Source organism: Nothobranchius furzeri, chromosome 10 (assembly GCF_043380555.1).
Source record: "Nothobranchius furzeri strain GRZ-AD chromosome 10, NfurGRZ-RIMD1, whole genome shotgun sequence".
NCBI classification, from domain to species: domain Eukaryota; kingdom Metazoa; phylum Chordata; class Actinopteri; order Cyprinodontiformes; family Nothobranchiidae; genus Nothobranchius; species Nothobranchius furzeri.
Genome location: NC_091750.1, coordinates 50,316,203 through 50,330,483, shown reverse-complemented (window position 1 = coordinate 50,330,483; position 14,281 = coordinate 50,316,203). Strand labels below are relative to the sequence as shown.

At 40.5% G+C, this 14,281-nt stretch overlaps 1 protein-coding gene across 2 annotated transcripts; it reads left to right on the top strand.

The window, feature by feature from the left end:
- The first annotated feature begins 256 nt into the window (after positions 1-256).
- Positions 257-11,947, top strand: LOC107386598 (protein phosphatase 1D). 2 transcript variants are annotated; one of them, XM_015961116.3, is made up of 7 exons: positions 257-903; positions 3,645-3,873; positions 6,277-6,401; positions 6,487-6,668; positions 6,788-7,015; positions 7,262-7,352; positions 11,398-11,586. In XM_015961116.3, the coding sequence occupies exons 1-6, from the start codon at positions 396-398 to the stop codon at positions 7,346-7,348; spliced, it is 1,359 nt and encodes a 452-aa protein (XP_015816602.3). In that variant the 5' UTR covers positions 257-395; the 3' UTR covers positions 7,349-7,352; positions 11,398-11,586. The 2 variants fall into 2 exon arrangements, with proteins under 2 accessions (XP_015816602.3, XP_015816601.3); XM_015961115.3 differs by lacking the exon at positions 7,262-7,352 and having other exon boundaries at positions 11,398-11,947.
- Positions 11,948-14,281: the final 2,334 nt, after the last annotated feature.

The following is a 14,281-nucleotide window of genomic DNA, read 5'->3' as shown; positions in this document are numbered from 1 at the left end:
TGAGATTCTGTATTACTGTGTTCTTTCTTTTTCCTTTTAAATTACCAAAATAAATAAATAAATACATACATACATAAAATAAAATATATTAGGGGAAAAGCTTAGAAACTGATCAAAAAATATTTTTTATAATATTTAAGTATAAAAAATTACAGATAAAATCCACATTCCAAGTTATCGTGGGTGGAAGCAGCAGCGTCTATTGATAGGTGGGCAGATGTGACGTAATCACGTACAGTGGGACGTCTCGGATCAGGATAAACAAAAAGGAAGGAAGCCTTCGGCGACACTATCGCGGCAAAATTGGATTTAAATTTTTAGCTTCCAATCTATAGTTAGCAGCTTTGAGCACTTTTATTTGTTACCTAGATAGTCACAGGCAGGCGTTAACAATCATGGACGACGCGTTACTGTTTCGTATGAGCGCCTTTTCCGACCAAGGAGGGAGAAAATACATGGAGGATGTTATCGAGATAAGAATCGAATACGAGCCGACGGCGTCAACAGACGAAGATTATCTAAAGTCTCAGGGACAAGTAGGGCACGGGAAGGCGGAAACCAGTCCCACCAAACGAACAATAACAGAGCAACATATCAAATCCGCTCCAGCCACCGCAGCGTGGGTCGAGACTTTATCAGATGGAGACATTTGCAGCATCAGTACCCCAGAAGAGGAGTCGAGCTCCGCAGACGCAGAGGACGGTGTTGACACTCGGAAATCGGTGGCGTTTTTCGCTGTGTTTGATGGTCACGGCGGTCGTGAGGCGGCACATTTCGCTAGTGAGCATCTGTGGGATCTGCTGAAGAGACAGCGGGGCTTCTGGTCTAAGGATCACAGCGAGGTGTGTGCTGCTCTACGAAAAGGCTTCATCGCTTGTCACCACGCAATGTGGAAGGAGCTACGTAAGTCATCAAAACAGGCTATTTACGTCTCCTCCTCCTCCTCCTCCAGAGCATCTGCACAGATGTCACATCTAGCTGCTGGTTGTGGTTTAACAACAGCACACGTTTGGTTTTCCAGAAACTAAAGAACTCCTACATGAGTCACAGCTGTTTATTCCTCAACCCCTGGATTATTATCTCTTGGAAATTATTCACATTTTTGCTTTGATCTTTTATTTTGCATAATCTGTAGGACATTTAAATGTTATGAACTTCTGCAGATATTAGAAGCAGGATTTTTAATGTCGTTTGCCTGAGATTTGGTTGCAGGCCAATGTGTTGTGTGTAGGGCTCTAAAGATGTGTCAAAGACGATATGTAAAGCCTGATGGAAGGGCTTGCGTTGTCTTGTGCATTACGTTTATTATTGTGCAACAGTTTAATGTTTTTATTCTAAAGAAAGTAAAATCTTCACATAACAACCACATAGCAACTATGAAGGGAGTGTTTGATAATGAAAAAGCAATATGGTCGTACTCTTGATTATTTTGCTCCATTTGGTAATTAGGATTAGGAATAACAAGCTCCAGTTGAGATACGCTACCCAGAGTTCACATTTTAAGAAAGACTCTGGATAACCATTTACCTGAGAAAATGGCATGGTTAATGGGGCTGAAAGATAACTTTTTTTCATGCAGAAGTTGCAAACTTTAATCCGATTAACACTTTTCTTGAAATCAAGGTTCAGCATGGAGCGTGGTAAAGTTAAAGTCCCATTAGGTATCATCACACGCTGGTAAAATTACTTCCCTGTGGGGGAGCAGCTGTGGCAGCGCTCAGGAACTATTTGGTGGTTTAACCCTCTAATTCAACCCCTTCAAGCGGGGAGGCACTGGGTCCTGTTTTTTTTTTTTATCTTTGGTGCCACCAGATCAGGATTTGAACCCTAATCTCTCAGTCCATTACCATTAGGCCACTGAGAAGGTAAAGATGGCAGCTTTGATGATTGTGTTGTCTGAAATTACAGTTTCAATCAAAAAACGATTGATTGTACAGCATTACTGGATCATTTTTAGGGAACAGAACTCTATGGAAACAAATTTGCTGGACTTCATACTACAGAGAATCAGAATCAACTTGACTGTCAATGCCCCAGTGTCCTGAAGTGTCGAAATTTGTCTCTGCAGTACAGCCTGACCACGAGATCAGCCGTCAAGGGCCAGAGAATCAGAGTCAGAAGGCTTTTATTACCATACTAGTGAGAATCACAACATTAGGATATTGCTGTGGTACTTGGTGAGAGAAAAGATAAATGAGGAGCAAAAGTTAGAATTACGAAATAGACCCAATGAAGTGATGATAATATAGGGAGGGAGGCAATAATTAGAGGATGTGGGGTCAAAATTAAAAAATAAGATGGCCAAAATATGAGGGCAGTGTGTTGTGCCCTCATTCTGTCACCTTTATACTTGCTGTGTTGTTTATGACTAGGGCAGCAGCTATCAAATATTTTTGTAATCGAGTACTCTATCGAATCTTTTTTCGATTAATCGAGTACTCTAATAAATGACCCTTTTGTGTTTGTAAACCATTATATCAAATAGCATGTTATAAAATATGAAAGACCTCTTAAAATGAGCAAGCAATTGTCAGTTATTCTTCAAGTTTTATTCAAAATTAGTTTTCAAAACTTCAGCACTTCAACTTTACTTCACAGTAAACAAACACCTGTGCAAAAAATAAGTGTACAACCTGAGCCGATTTTCCCCTCGTGTGAGAATCTACTAGCCCGGCAAGCCGGTAGCGCTGCGAGCGGCTGCGGCCCAAACAGCACCAGAACCGCTCACGGCTCTTCCGCAAACATGGCTCGCCCACTATTTGCCTATTAACACACGTTCATTTTAATTTCTACACTTTTTTTCTCACGCTAACAAGGATTGTCGAGAAAGCATGTTTGCCGTGGTTATGTCAAATTATACTGATCACAAAACATTTATTTACTTTTTTTCGTTTTCCTCATAAATACCCGTGTCCTCCTGCAGCAATCCCGAGGGACAATGGACATCAATAACAACACAATAAAAAGTCTGATGTGTTGTGTAAAAACTGCTATTTTTAGCACATTTTAAGACCGACGTGTTGCTACCAGACGTATGGTGTGAGCTGAAACTGAGTGCTACAAACGAAAAAGTTGCACAGTGTCTGCAGAATATATAGAAATACAGGCAAAAATGCATTATTTTGTAGAGGCTCTGAGTCCGCTTGCAGAAGTGACATCTACAGGTGCTGCAGCATGGAGGATGTGGTGTTGTAGTAGGCTAAATCCATTTTACAGTATTTACACTGGACTACGTTTTCTGCCTCACGACATGAAAAATGGTCCCACACCTTTGACATTTTCTGTCTTTTTCGCACTCCACTGGGGTCTACGTTGTCCGCCATGGCTTAAGAGAAAGTTAAGTTGCATTCGCTACTCTCGTGTGCAATGTGTCGAATCCTCGAGGCAGACAGTTTGACTCTAGGCTTTTTTGTACTCGAATTATTCGAGTTACTCGAGGAATCGTTTCAGCCCTATTTATGACACCACCACCTGATGCATCTGAGTTTGCTTTAATTCTGATTGTTTGGAGCTGAAACAGAAAAATACAATATTGACTTATTTCTTAGCCCTACTAAACGACCCTTTTAAAAACGTCTACGTGAAATCTGAAATGGGCGATCTATGACTGCAGCCATCTGCTTTTGTTTGCTTCTCTTTTACAGCGGAGTGGCCAAAGACCATCACTGGCCTTCCCAGTACATCCGGCACCACAGCCAGTGTTGTAGTAATCCGTGGAGTTCACATGTATGTTGCACATGTTGGGGATTCAGCGGTAGTGGTTGGAGTGAAGGAAAATGAATCTGATATCACGCTGCAGGCGCTTGAAATCACGCAGGACCATAAACCTGAGCTTCCCCAAGAGAAAGAGCGGATTGAGCGACTAGGAGGCAGGTGAGTGGTTAACACAACTTCAGAGGTTTTTTTTTTTTTTTGTGAAGTGTTTATTTAAGGTCAAAATATTTGTCAAATTACTGAAACGTGTTCCCGTCAGTGCAAGGACAAAAATAATGGGGCGATATCTCATAATAATGAGAAAGTTTCTTGTTATTATGTGATTTAATCTTGCTTTAACACAAATGTTTTCGTAATAACGTGTTCAGTGCGAAACGCCATAACAGCAAAGTGGCGATATGTTGTGGCATTCTACTCCAAATGATTAAGGCGGTTATTCCAGTTCTTGTCCTGATGAAAAGAGGGAAAACCACTGAAACAACAGGTGCAAAACTAGACAAATTACACTCAGTAGCTCAATACACCGGTTCAACACACACCCAATTGCCAAGGCAACAGACTGACAGCTTTTTATGCTGAGTGAACATGTGTAATGTAATATTGGGTAATACTGTTTATATAAATCATTTTATTAAATGCCTGTATCAAAGGGCCTGGTACCCCATACTCCCAGAGTACCCCCCACAGGCCCCCCCTGAGGGACATGGTTGGACGCCTTCTTCAAATCCACAAAACACATGTAGATTGGTTGGGCGGACTCCCTCGCACCCTCCATGACCCTCTTAAGGGTATAGAACTGGTCCAGTGTTCCACAGCCAGAACGAAAACCACATTGTTCCTCCTGAATCTGAGTTTTGACAATCCACCTGACCCTCCTCTCCAGAACCCCTGAATAGACCTTACCAGGGAGGCTCAGGAGTGTGATCCCCTTGTAGTTGAAACACACTCTGTGGTTTGATACTTGCTGTTGGTTCCTGTATGACCGGTGTCAGAGCTTGGTCTGGCAGTAATGGAGAAACAGCCGGCTGTTACCACTTCAACTTTAGGACAAACTACCAGAGTTCCAAAAAGAAAAACACCATCTGAAGTCTTGGATAACAAAAAATGTTTGGACCTAGACAAACGACAACTGGTGTTTTGTGCCATCTCGTTTCCTTTGGCAGCATGGGTTTGTTTTATTTCACCTTTTTGTTTATTGTACATTAAAGGTCGACTAGGAGACATTTTTCTTGCTCTTTAAGCAAGCTAGTATTTAAATAAACGCACGTCTCGGCCCGGCCGCTCCGGTCATCACAGGATCGTCGGCTAGCAGTGTCTACATCACACTCAGGACAATCCAGACTCTTCTCATGCATCGTTCCACAAATGTGGAATGACCTTCCAAGCACTACCAGAACTGCGGCTTCCTTTTCAATTTTCAAGAAACTCCTGAAGACCCTGTTCTTCAGAGAACATCTTCTTAACTAGCACCTTGCCTGCACCTGTCCCCCCTCTCTACTGTCCACTCATTGTTCCCTACTCTCCATGACTGATGTCAATGTTGTTGTTACCCTCAAGGGCAACATGCCGATTATCACTTGTAAGTCGCTTTGGACAAAAGCGTCTGCTAAATACATAAACATAAACACAATCCAAATTTACCGGTCGACATTCCAACGCTCACCTATGGTCATGAGCTTTGGGTAGTGACCGAAAGAACGAGATCACGGATACAAGCATCTGAAATGAGTTTTCTCTGCAGGGTGGCTGGGCTCATCCTTAGAGATAGGGTGGGAAGCTCGGTCATCCGGGAGGGGCTCTGAGTAGACCCGCTGCTCGTCCACGTCAAGAGGAGCCAGTTGAGGTGGCTTGGGCATCTGGTCAGGATGCCTCCAGGACGCCTCCCTGGTGAGGTTTTCTGGGCACGTCCAACCGGGAGAAGACCTAAAGGTAGACCCAGGACACGGTGGAGGGACTATATCTCTCGGCTGGCCAGGGAACGCCTTGGGATTCCCCCAAAGGAGCTGGCCCATATGGGGAGAGGGAAGTCTGAGCCTCTCGGCTTAGGCTACTGCCCCCGCGACCCAACTCCAGATAAGTGGCACTAGCCACTGCAAGATTATGAAGCCTAAGAGGTTTCAAAGTGTTTAAATATGAAAAAGCACAAATTGGAAGTCAAATTTTACTTTGAAAGCTACACTTCTGCAAGAAGGTGGACGTACCGCAAATTTGCGTGGGCAGGAAATCAACGCAGAAGCTGGTTTCTCTGTTGTTTTCAAAGTGGAGGACAGCTCAACTTAAGTTTGGAGAAATATGCTTTTCGGACAAATTACAGGTTATTCTAAAGGCATAAAGGGGCTCCATCTGAATCCATCTTTTAAATATATTAAGTTTTTATTGGAAATGTACTCGTGAGGATGAGTTTTTGTGCCTTGGAATAATGAGAAAGTATTGCAAGATGCTGCTCCTTTATGTTTTTCCTTGCTTTGACAGCAATGCATTTCTTTAGCCAAATAAGATAAATTCTGTTCTATAGTTTTCCAGTTCGTCCTCCCAGCATTGCTTGGTATTTTATTGTTGTAGTGTCATGAAGAAATCCGGAGTGAACCGCGTTGTATGGAAAAGGCCCAGATTGACACACAACGGCCCCGTGAGGAGGAGCACAGTCATAGACCAGATCCCGTTCCTGGCGGTAGCTCGATCACTTGGTAAAGGCTACATCCGGTTATTTTCCAAACCATGGATCCATATCAGATGCAAAATGATGACTCCTCATTTCTTCTCTCTGGACAGGCGATCTGTGGAGCTATGATTTCTACAGTGGGGAGTTTGTGGTCTCACCAGAACCTGACACCACAGTGATTACCCTTGACCCCAAACGGCATCGTTATATCATTCTCGGGAGCGATGGATTGTGGAATATGATGCCACCCAAAAATGCTGTTAATATGTGTCACAGCCACGATAAAATGGTGGTAAGTAATAGAGAAACTAATGTCGTGCTTATTAAAAAAGCAGCATTGGATAGGAAGGAATTTATAGCTAAAGAGATTATTTTAAACAGATTATTTTTCTTCTTTTTGAATTTCCAAAGGGACCAAAGGGAATGTCTTGTGCCCGGAGGCTGGGGTGCACAGCTCTCCTGTTTTGGAAAGAACGCATGCTCCGGGCAGACAATACGACAGTCATCGTCTTGGCCCTGCAGGAACGCGGAGGCCCACCCATCCCGATGCATCGAGATGAGATTGTTGTTGACATGGCTACGGGAATTGATCAAATTCCATACCCAGGAACTCCTTATAACACATGTGAAATCCAAAAGGTCAGGGTCATCGCTGTTATCTTTCATCCCATTGGACTGCTAATTATTTTATGTTTGTTTGTCCTTTACTGTTTCTTTTTATTGTCTTTTGTACATTTCAGTCCATTTTTATTATTTAAATTAACTCCACCATGTAAAGTACGATCGTTTATTGACGCCACAAGCTGTTGATCAAAGGTCACAGCAGCCATTCAGATGAGGGGATAACTGGTTCACCAAATCACTCTTTGTTTTCGGGGCCAACAGGCGGAGCATGAGGATGGCATGTTTTATGAAGAGGATGAGATGGTATATGGAGAAGAACATGAGGAATGGACATACCTGGAGTGGTAGCGAGGTGAATGAAAATGTGTCAAATGATCCGTAAAACCAGCAGTCTTTGGCTGTTGGCTCAAAGCTGGTTTTTGTTGGATTTAATTTCAAAAGCTCTTTAGTTTTGCCCATTAATAACAATAATATTAATAACAAAATTAAACACTTTAATGGTTCTCTGCATTTGGTCAGTCTGATCTCATTGGAACCATTGGTGTTACCTTTCAATATCTAAAATCTAATTCTGCTAAAATATTCTAAAATAACCCCAAAAAGAAATTGTACATTAATTAACAAAACATTTAAACTGACATATTTATGTTTTTGTTTATATCTAATATTTTAATTTGGATGGTAATGGCATTTAAAACAATAATATTTTCTATTTTAAATAACACTTATAGTTTAGGAACAAAATAAACGTGATGCTGTAGTTTTCCTAAGTGCTGTCACAGTAAATGAGTCTGATCATTATTAATATAGATTTTCTGCTACAGTAAACATTCTTAATCAGTTTTATCACCTTCTTGGTAAATTAAGAAATTTCTCTTGAAAAATATGTTTTCTTGAATTCTTTGAATTCAGTTTTTTTTTCTGTTTTCTTTCCAAATTTTTTTAAACCTGCAAAACCTAAATAATATCTAAACCCCATTTTTTAAAACCCAACAATATATTGTTTGATTAATATGGCTTTATAATAATCAGTTTTTATTTTAAAGTGTAACAATATAACTATATAAATAAAATTGGCCCTTACTCCCGTCCTTCAGACATGGATAGGAGTGGATTTGGCTGGTTTTTGATGAAAGTATTGATCCTGATGCTTTAAGGCCACAAGGAGTTAAACACATTCTTATCAATTAAACATTCTAGTTTTATTTGGTGGATTGATAAAGTAGTTCAATAAAATAGTATCCAAAAATGTAATGACATTTATACTGTACTTTAAATTTCTAACAAAAATATTGTGTGAAACTGTTGTTAAATTATCTTTGTTTGTTTAAATTATTTAAATGTGTTCTATTTGATTCATAAAAAAGTTCTTTGTTGTTTTCGTGACTTAGTCATTTGTTGGGAGTTCAGCTGGACAGCTGTCAGCTCTAATATGCAGTTAACTGGCTGAAGTTTGACAGGCGAGATCACTTTGTGGTGATTCTTTCCTGAACTGGTTTCACTTTATTTAATTTTAAGCAGAGCATCTTGTCCTTCTCATGCATCTCTTTACTAGGGTTGGGCATCGAGCATCGCCTGGAACCGGGACTAATCCCCTTCCTTCATGCTCCCAGCTAGAGTTACAGAATCTGATGGTCTCAAAAAATGGTATAACACGGGACACAACGTATACCGTCAAACATAAAAACCTAACTTTAACATTAATTTTTGATTCGCTGTTGGCACAACCCCCCCCCCCCCCCCCCCCCCCCCCCCCCAATAATTCCTAATGTAACACACCTACTTATTTGTATAACTAAGTAAGGGAGAGTAGTAGCTTAGTAGAGCACGATTGTCCAGTAATCTGAAGGTTGCAGGTTCAATTTCTTGGGCAAGACACTTAACCTGCCTTGCCTTCTGGTGGTAGTCAGAGGGACAGGGGCGCCAGTGTTCGGCAGGCCTCGCCCCAGGGCAGCTGTGGCTACATTGCAGCTCATCCCCACCAGTGTGTGAATGTGTGTGAATGAGTGGATGACTGATTGTGTTGTGAAGTACCTTGGGGGGGTGTAGAACACTAAGAAGGCGCTATATAAATACAGGCCATTTACCATTAAGTATGCAAGCTAATGTAGTGTGGTGTTTTAACATTTATGGATGATTTTAGTTATTTTTAACTTCAAAAATCGGCTCAGTGCCACTGACAATCTGGCAAAAACCTTACCAGACGTCGTCATATCATGACTGCTTCAGCAGTGAGTAATGTCACTGATCAGCACCAAAAAGCATCCACAGTAACATTTTTTATTCCCTTCGGCAGACCAGGAGAGTTGCTGTGTGGTGTAAAATGTGGCATTCACAGGGTATCCGCGGGTCCTTAAAAAGTCTTAAATTAGCTTTTCCAAATTTAAGGCCTTAAAAATCCTTAAAATGACAAATAATCCTTAAATACAGTTTCCAAAGGTCTTAAATTACCAAAGACCCAATAAACAAGAATTTTTTATTTCAATTTTCATGAATTTCTAGTTAGTGTTCAGCATTTTTTGTGTATGATATTGGCATAAGCGGAACCGTACACATTCAGTTGGTTGTGAAAGGGGGCTTTTTTAGATGAGCACATTAGCTGGTTAAGCTAGTGGGAGATTGCGCCATGGGGACGTGCAACTTTTATGGTAACTGGATGGCTAATCCCACATTCGCAATAGCTGGAAATTATAGTTAAAAAAAAGTAGCTTAAATTTGGTCAAATTGGCCTTAAAAGGGTCTTAAAAAGTCTTAAATGTGGCTCCCTTAAACCTGCAGATACCCTGCATTCAATGACCAGAAGAAGCGCTCTCTGCAACAACAAAGCCCTGTGAATTATATTGTTTGTAAGGGGGGGGGGGGGCAAACAACGTTTGCTGATGTAATTTTCTACCGAGTTACAACTGCGTGAGTTAACCAAAAGGTCCGCTCTGTTATTCTACTGGGCCATTTTGTGTACCCCTGTTCAGGTACTCCAAAAGTTCCTGAAAACGGCCCGGTGAAGTAGCGATACGCACGTGTTGGGAAGTTTCTGTAAAATTACCCTGAAGTTCCGGTAGTGGAAACACACCTAAGAATAGTCATAAGTGGGGAAATTCACTTGCTACAGCTGCACAAACAGAGAATAATTTGAAGAAAATTAATACCAACAGAACATGTATATACACACAGGCAGTAAGCAGTTCCTGGAACCTTCAACCACTAAAAACAACAAATAAAAAGAAAACTTTTGTTTCCAGAACTATGCAGCATAAAGGACACAGGCATACTAATGTATATCTGGTATTACACAAGTATTGAACACATATTGCATTGATGTTATTGTGTACCGGGATAATGCCAGTACCACTTAACCCTCCCACTGTCTTTATGGGTGTGACTCCGCGAGGAAAGTTGACCACTGAGCAGGATTGATAGTTTATTCCTTGAGGTCCATGTGGCAGGGGTGAGGAGTGAGCACCACCTCACCCCTGCCACATGGACCCAAGGGATAAACCATCAACTCTGCTCAATGGTCAACCCATTAAAGACAGTGGGAGGGTTAAACTGAGGAGTTATACACTCTTACTCGAGAGGGGATGAATGACCTTCTGTTTTCCGTCTTTACATGCAATAGGATGCATTCTGGTTGCCTGCTGTAGAAGGTAGTTCTGCACACCCAAAGACACAGAGGGAAGAAACTGTGCAACATTAGAATCACTGCGTTTTCATATCAAGCAAAACCAGTTGAAGTGGGCGTGAAGGTCTTCAATATCTCACAGACCGAGCTCGTTCCCCTAACAACGTCCAGGCTAGTTTGCTCCATTCAGCACCAATTCTGCTGAAGTATAAATGTTTTGAGATGCCTGCTGTGACTTGAACTGGAGCAAATGTAAATGGTTGTAAAATATTTGCAAACCATTACATTTCTAAGTACTAAGAACTCAGCAAATTTGCAGTAATTTTGTATTGCTTGGTTCCAAGCAATGCAAGACAAAGTGCACAGAATGAACGTACAGAAGTTGTGTTGTAATTTTTTTTAATGAGTTTGTATTTATTTTTATATCTGAATGCTTCTTTTAATATTAGAACCAGGAAAAAGGTGGATAGTTTTGAGACTTTCTCCATCCTGACCTCATCCTACAATCAGGGTTTAGAATTTATTTACATTTACTTATCTAAAAGTAACTTAATTTATAATGAGATATATGATGTTGACATTTTAAAGTGTAAATGTTGAATATATTTTAGATTTTTTTTAAGTCATTCCATCAATGCATCTCATTTTAGTTACAAACAGTTCATTTTTGGACGTTTTTCTTCATTTTGACCATAAACCTGCGCTACATTAAATGTGGGTTTACGCTACTTCAGTGATTCTGATGAACCTAATGCTACCTTTTTGATCTGCCTGTTAGCCGAGCGACCTGCTGGATGCTTCCTTCCCACTCAGAGAACCCCCCACAACCCTGGAGCAGGCGTTCGGGCTGTACGAAGCAGCGTTCTGTACCACCACGCAGCTCTTACCCGATGCCGAGCCAACGCTACACCCCTCGGGCAGTTCCGCGAATGTTTTCGAAAAACAGGACCCGACTACCCAGATGGACTCTGCTGCTGCTGCTCGTCTCGTCAAAAGATCCCACTGCTCTTTACACACACACCCCAAACTCAAAGGTCCATATCACAGAATTGGCCGAACCCCTAATAAAGGTTTCTCCCAGAATACGCTTCACGCCACAACGGGTAACGGACACGGTCAAAACACAGAAGCCAACTCCTCTGAGGAAGATAGCATCTTGCCTCAGCACCACAGCTCTGCCTTGCGTGTGTGCTGAAGACCCCCTTCTTCCCTCGTTGACACTAAGTCTGCATCGTGTTAGCCTCGCTCGCCCACCAGGCGTGCCACAGGCCCCTTCCTAGATGTCTACTTTTATACAAAGTCTTTGTTGATGTAAATATGTGAGATATGAGTACTTTAAGTGTTCTCTTGTACGGATTTGCTTTCTTTTTACTGCTTATCCTTTAAATTTTAGTGTTGACATTTTTTTTATTGCTTGATCTATTTTCCTACTTTTAGGTTTTTATGGTTTATCTAAAGGCGAGTTTTGAGATGTGACAGAATCGGGCCATGTCATCTTCCACATTTTATTCAGAGTGAACTATTTGTTGCTGTAATTTAACAGTAAAATCGTGCTAAAGATTCTTCAGCACCTTCAAATCCATCATGACCTCCTTTTGTCACATTTATGGGTATCAATCTGGATGAGTTTTTAGTTCTGCGGCTTCATATTTCATCTCCAGCGCCATTTAGGTCACGCAGCTGCTGAATTTCAGTCATGTTTTATTAGTTTTTGTCCTGCCTTTATGCATCAGCCTTTTGGACCATTTTTCTCAACATAAATCAAATTAAAAAAAAAAAAACGTGACATGTTACTGACCATCTAATGATCGTACATTTTTCAGTGTTTTTATATTGTTCCATTCCAAGCAACTTCATGTATTTCCTTTTGCATCTGGATTAAGATTAAGTTGCTTTGGTATGTTCTTACTGTGTCTAGTTCTAATTCCATTTTTGGTTCTTTTTAAAACACAGCTCTGACATCATTTAGATCAGCTATGTCAACATGCTGACTTTACAGGGTTAGGCTTTAAAAACCAGGTTATCTTTAGCACACTACTGATGTCTGAATGCAAAGAGCAGGATAAGTACTGGGCTGTATACCTCCTGTACTTTGTAGTACTTATTTGAGTACTGCTGCAGCCTGTGATTTCACCACTCTGGTTTCTGAGGACATAAAGCAATTTCAGCTGGAAAAGGAGATATTTTATTTGACATGTACAAAAGCTACACACACACACACGGAGCAGAGCAATAGCTCTGAGGATATTTTGCAGTTGGCAAACGAAACTGTCAGCAAGGTGAAGAGAAACCTTTCCTGTGTTTTAAAAAGAACCAAAAATGGAATTAAAATTAAGTTCTTATGCTTTTCTGGAACCATGGATGTTTTCAGTAATCATGGGAATAAACAGATGTTATGGGTGTTTATAAGCTAAATTCACTTCCTGTTTTCAGTGCACTACAATAGCATGACTTCCTTTGTTGTTGTTGTAGGTGTTTCTTTACTTGCAAGAGAGCAAAGCACAGGTGTGTTAGCAAGGGCTGCGTTCCACTCCTGCAGCTATGCATTGTGATTGTTCTGGAGAAAGTTGAATGCATTTAGAGGAAATGGCACTTAATCACGTGAAAAATTGAAAAGTAACTTGGTTATTTCAACAGAGCATTTTATTTTTTTATCTGTTTACATTAAAAAGTCATGGTTGCCTTAGCACAAACTACTTTTTTAATATATTTGCTGCTCAAAAGCAACAGCAGCCGTTCATCGTCACTCATCACACACACATTACTTTGTCTTTGAACCAGTTTAACCGCAGCACAAGTGAACCTGCTACAACAGTAACTCGATATGCAACTAGACTCTGTACAGTTAGTATGCAAATATATGTGGGTTTTTCAGGAGTCCGGCATGCTCACATCTCTGTATTTTGTGACTTGTCCACAGGTTAATGAATGTTTACGAGCATGTGATGTGTTTTTGACAATGACGATATTTTTGTCTGACTTTATATCCACTGTGGCCAATTTTCATTGTTTACTATATAAATGACAAGGTGATATATATATATATATATATATATATATATATATATATATATATAATGTGTGTGTTGTAATAAAGTTCTCATTTTCCAAACAATGCTGTCTGTTTGAATTGATACTTTAGCTTATTATTTTAAACATTTGCTGCGCTGTAAAGGGAAATGGATCATCTTTTACAGATTTTCACTAGAGTTGTAACAGAAGGACACATGCAGTTTGTTGCTAATTCCAGCAGGTGGCAGCAGAGCAAAGAGCATTCCTTGCAGAGCAGAGCATTTCTAGCACTTTAATTTCTCATCTATAGTCTATGATTTCAAATAAAACAAAAATACACGAGTTTAAAGCTAAACCCAGGACCTCTAATTTGTTTTGTATTGAAATTTTAATTTAATCTGCATCTATTCAAATATTTCTGTGATCAGAGTGCTCCAGCCTGCTTTTCCCTGATGTTCCCAAGCTCTTGTGTTCAGCTGGGTGATGCCCAGAGTACCTTGAATTGTTTGGTTTATGTCTTCCCTCTCTAAAAGTTAAATGATTCCCAAGTCTTTTGATGCAACACAAACCCAAAGCAACCATAATCCAGCTCAGGGAAACACTTGAAGCATGAAATTAATTATAATTTATTAGGTGTATAAGAAAAACTG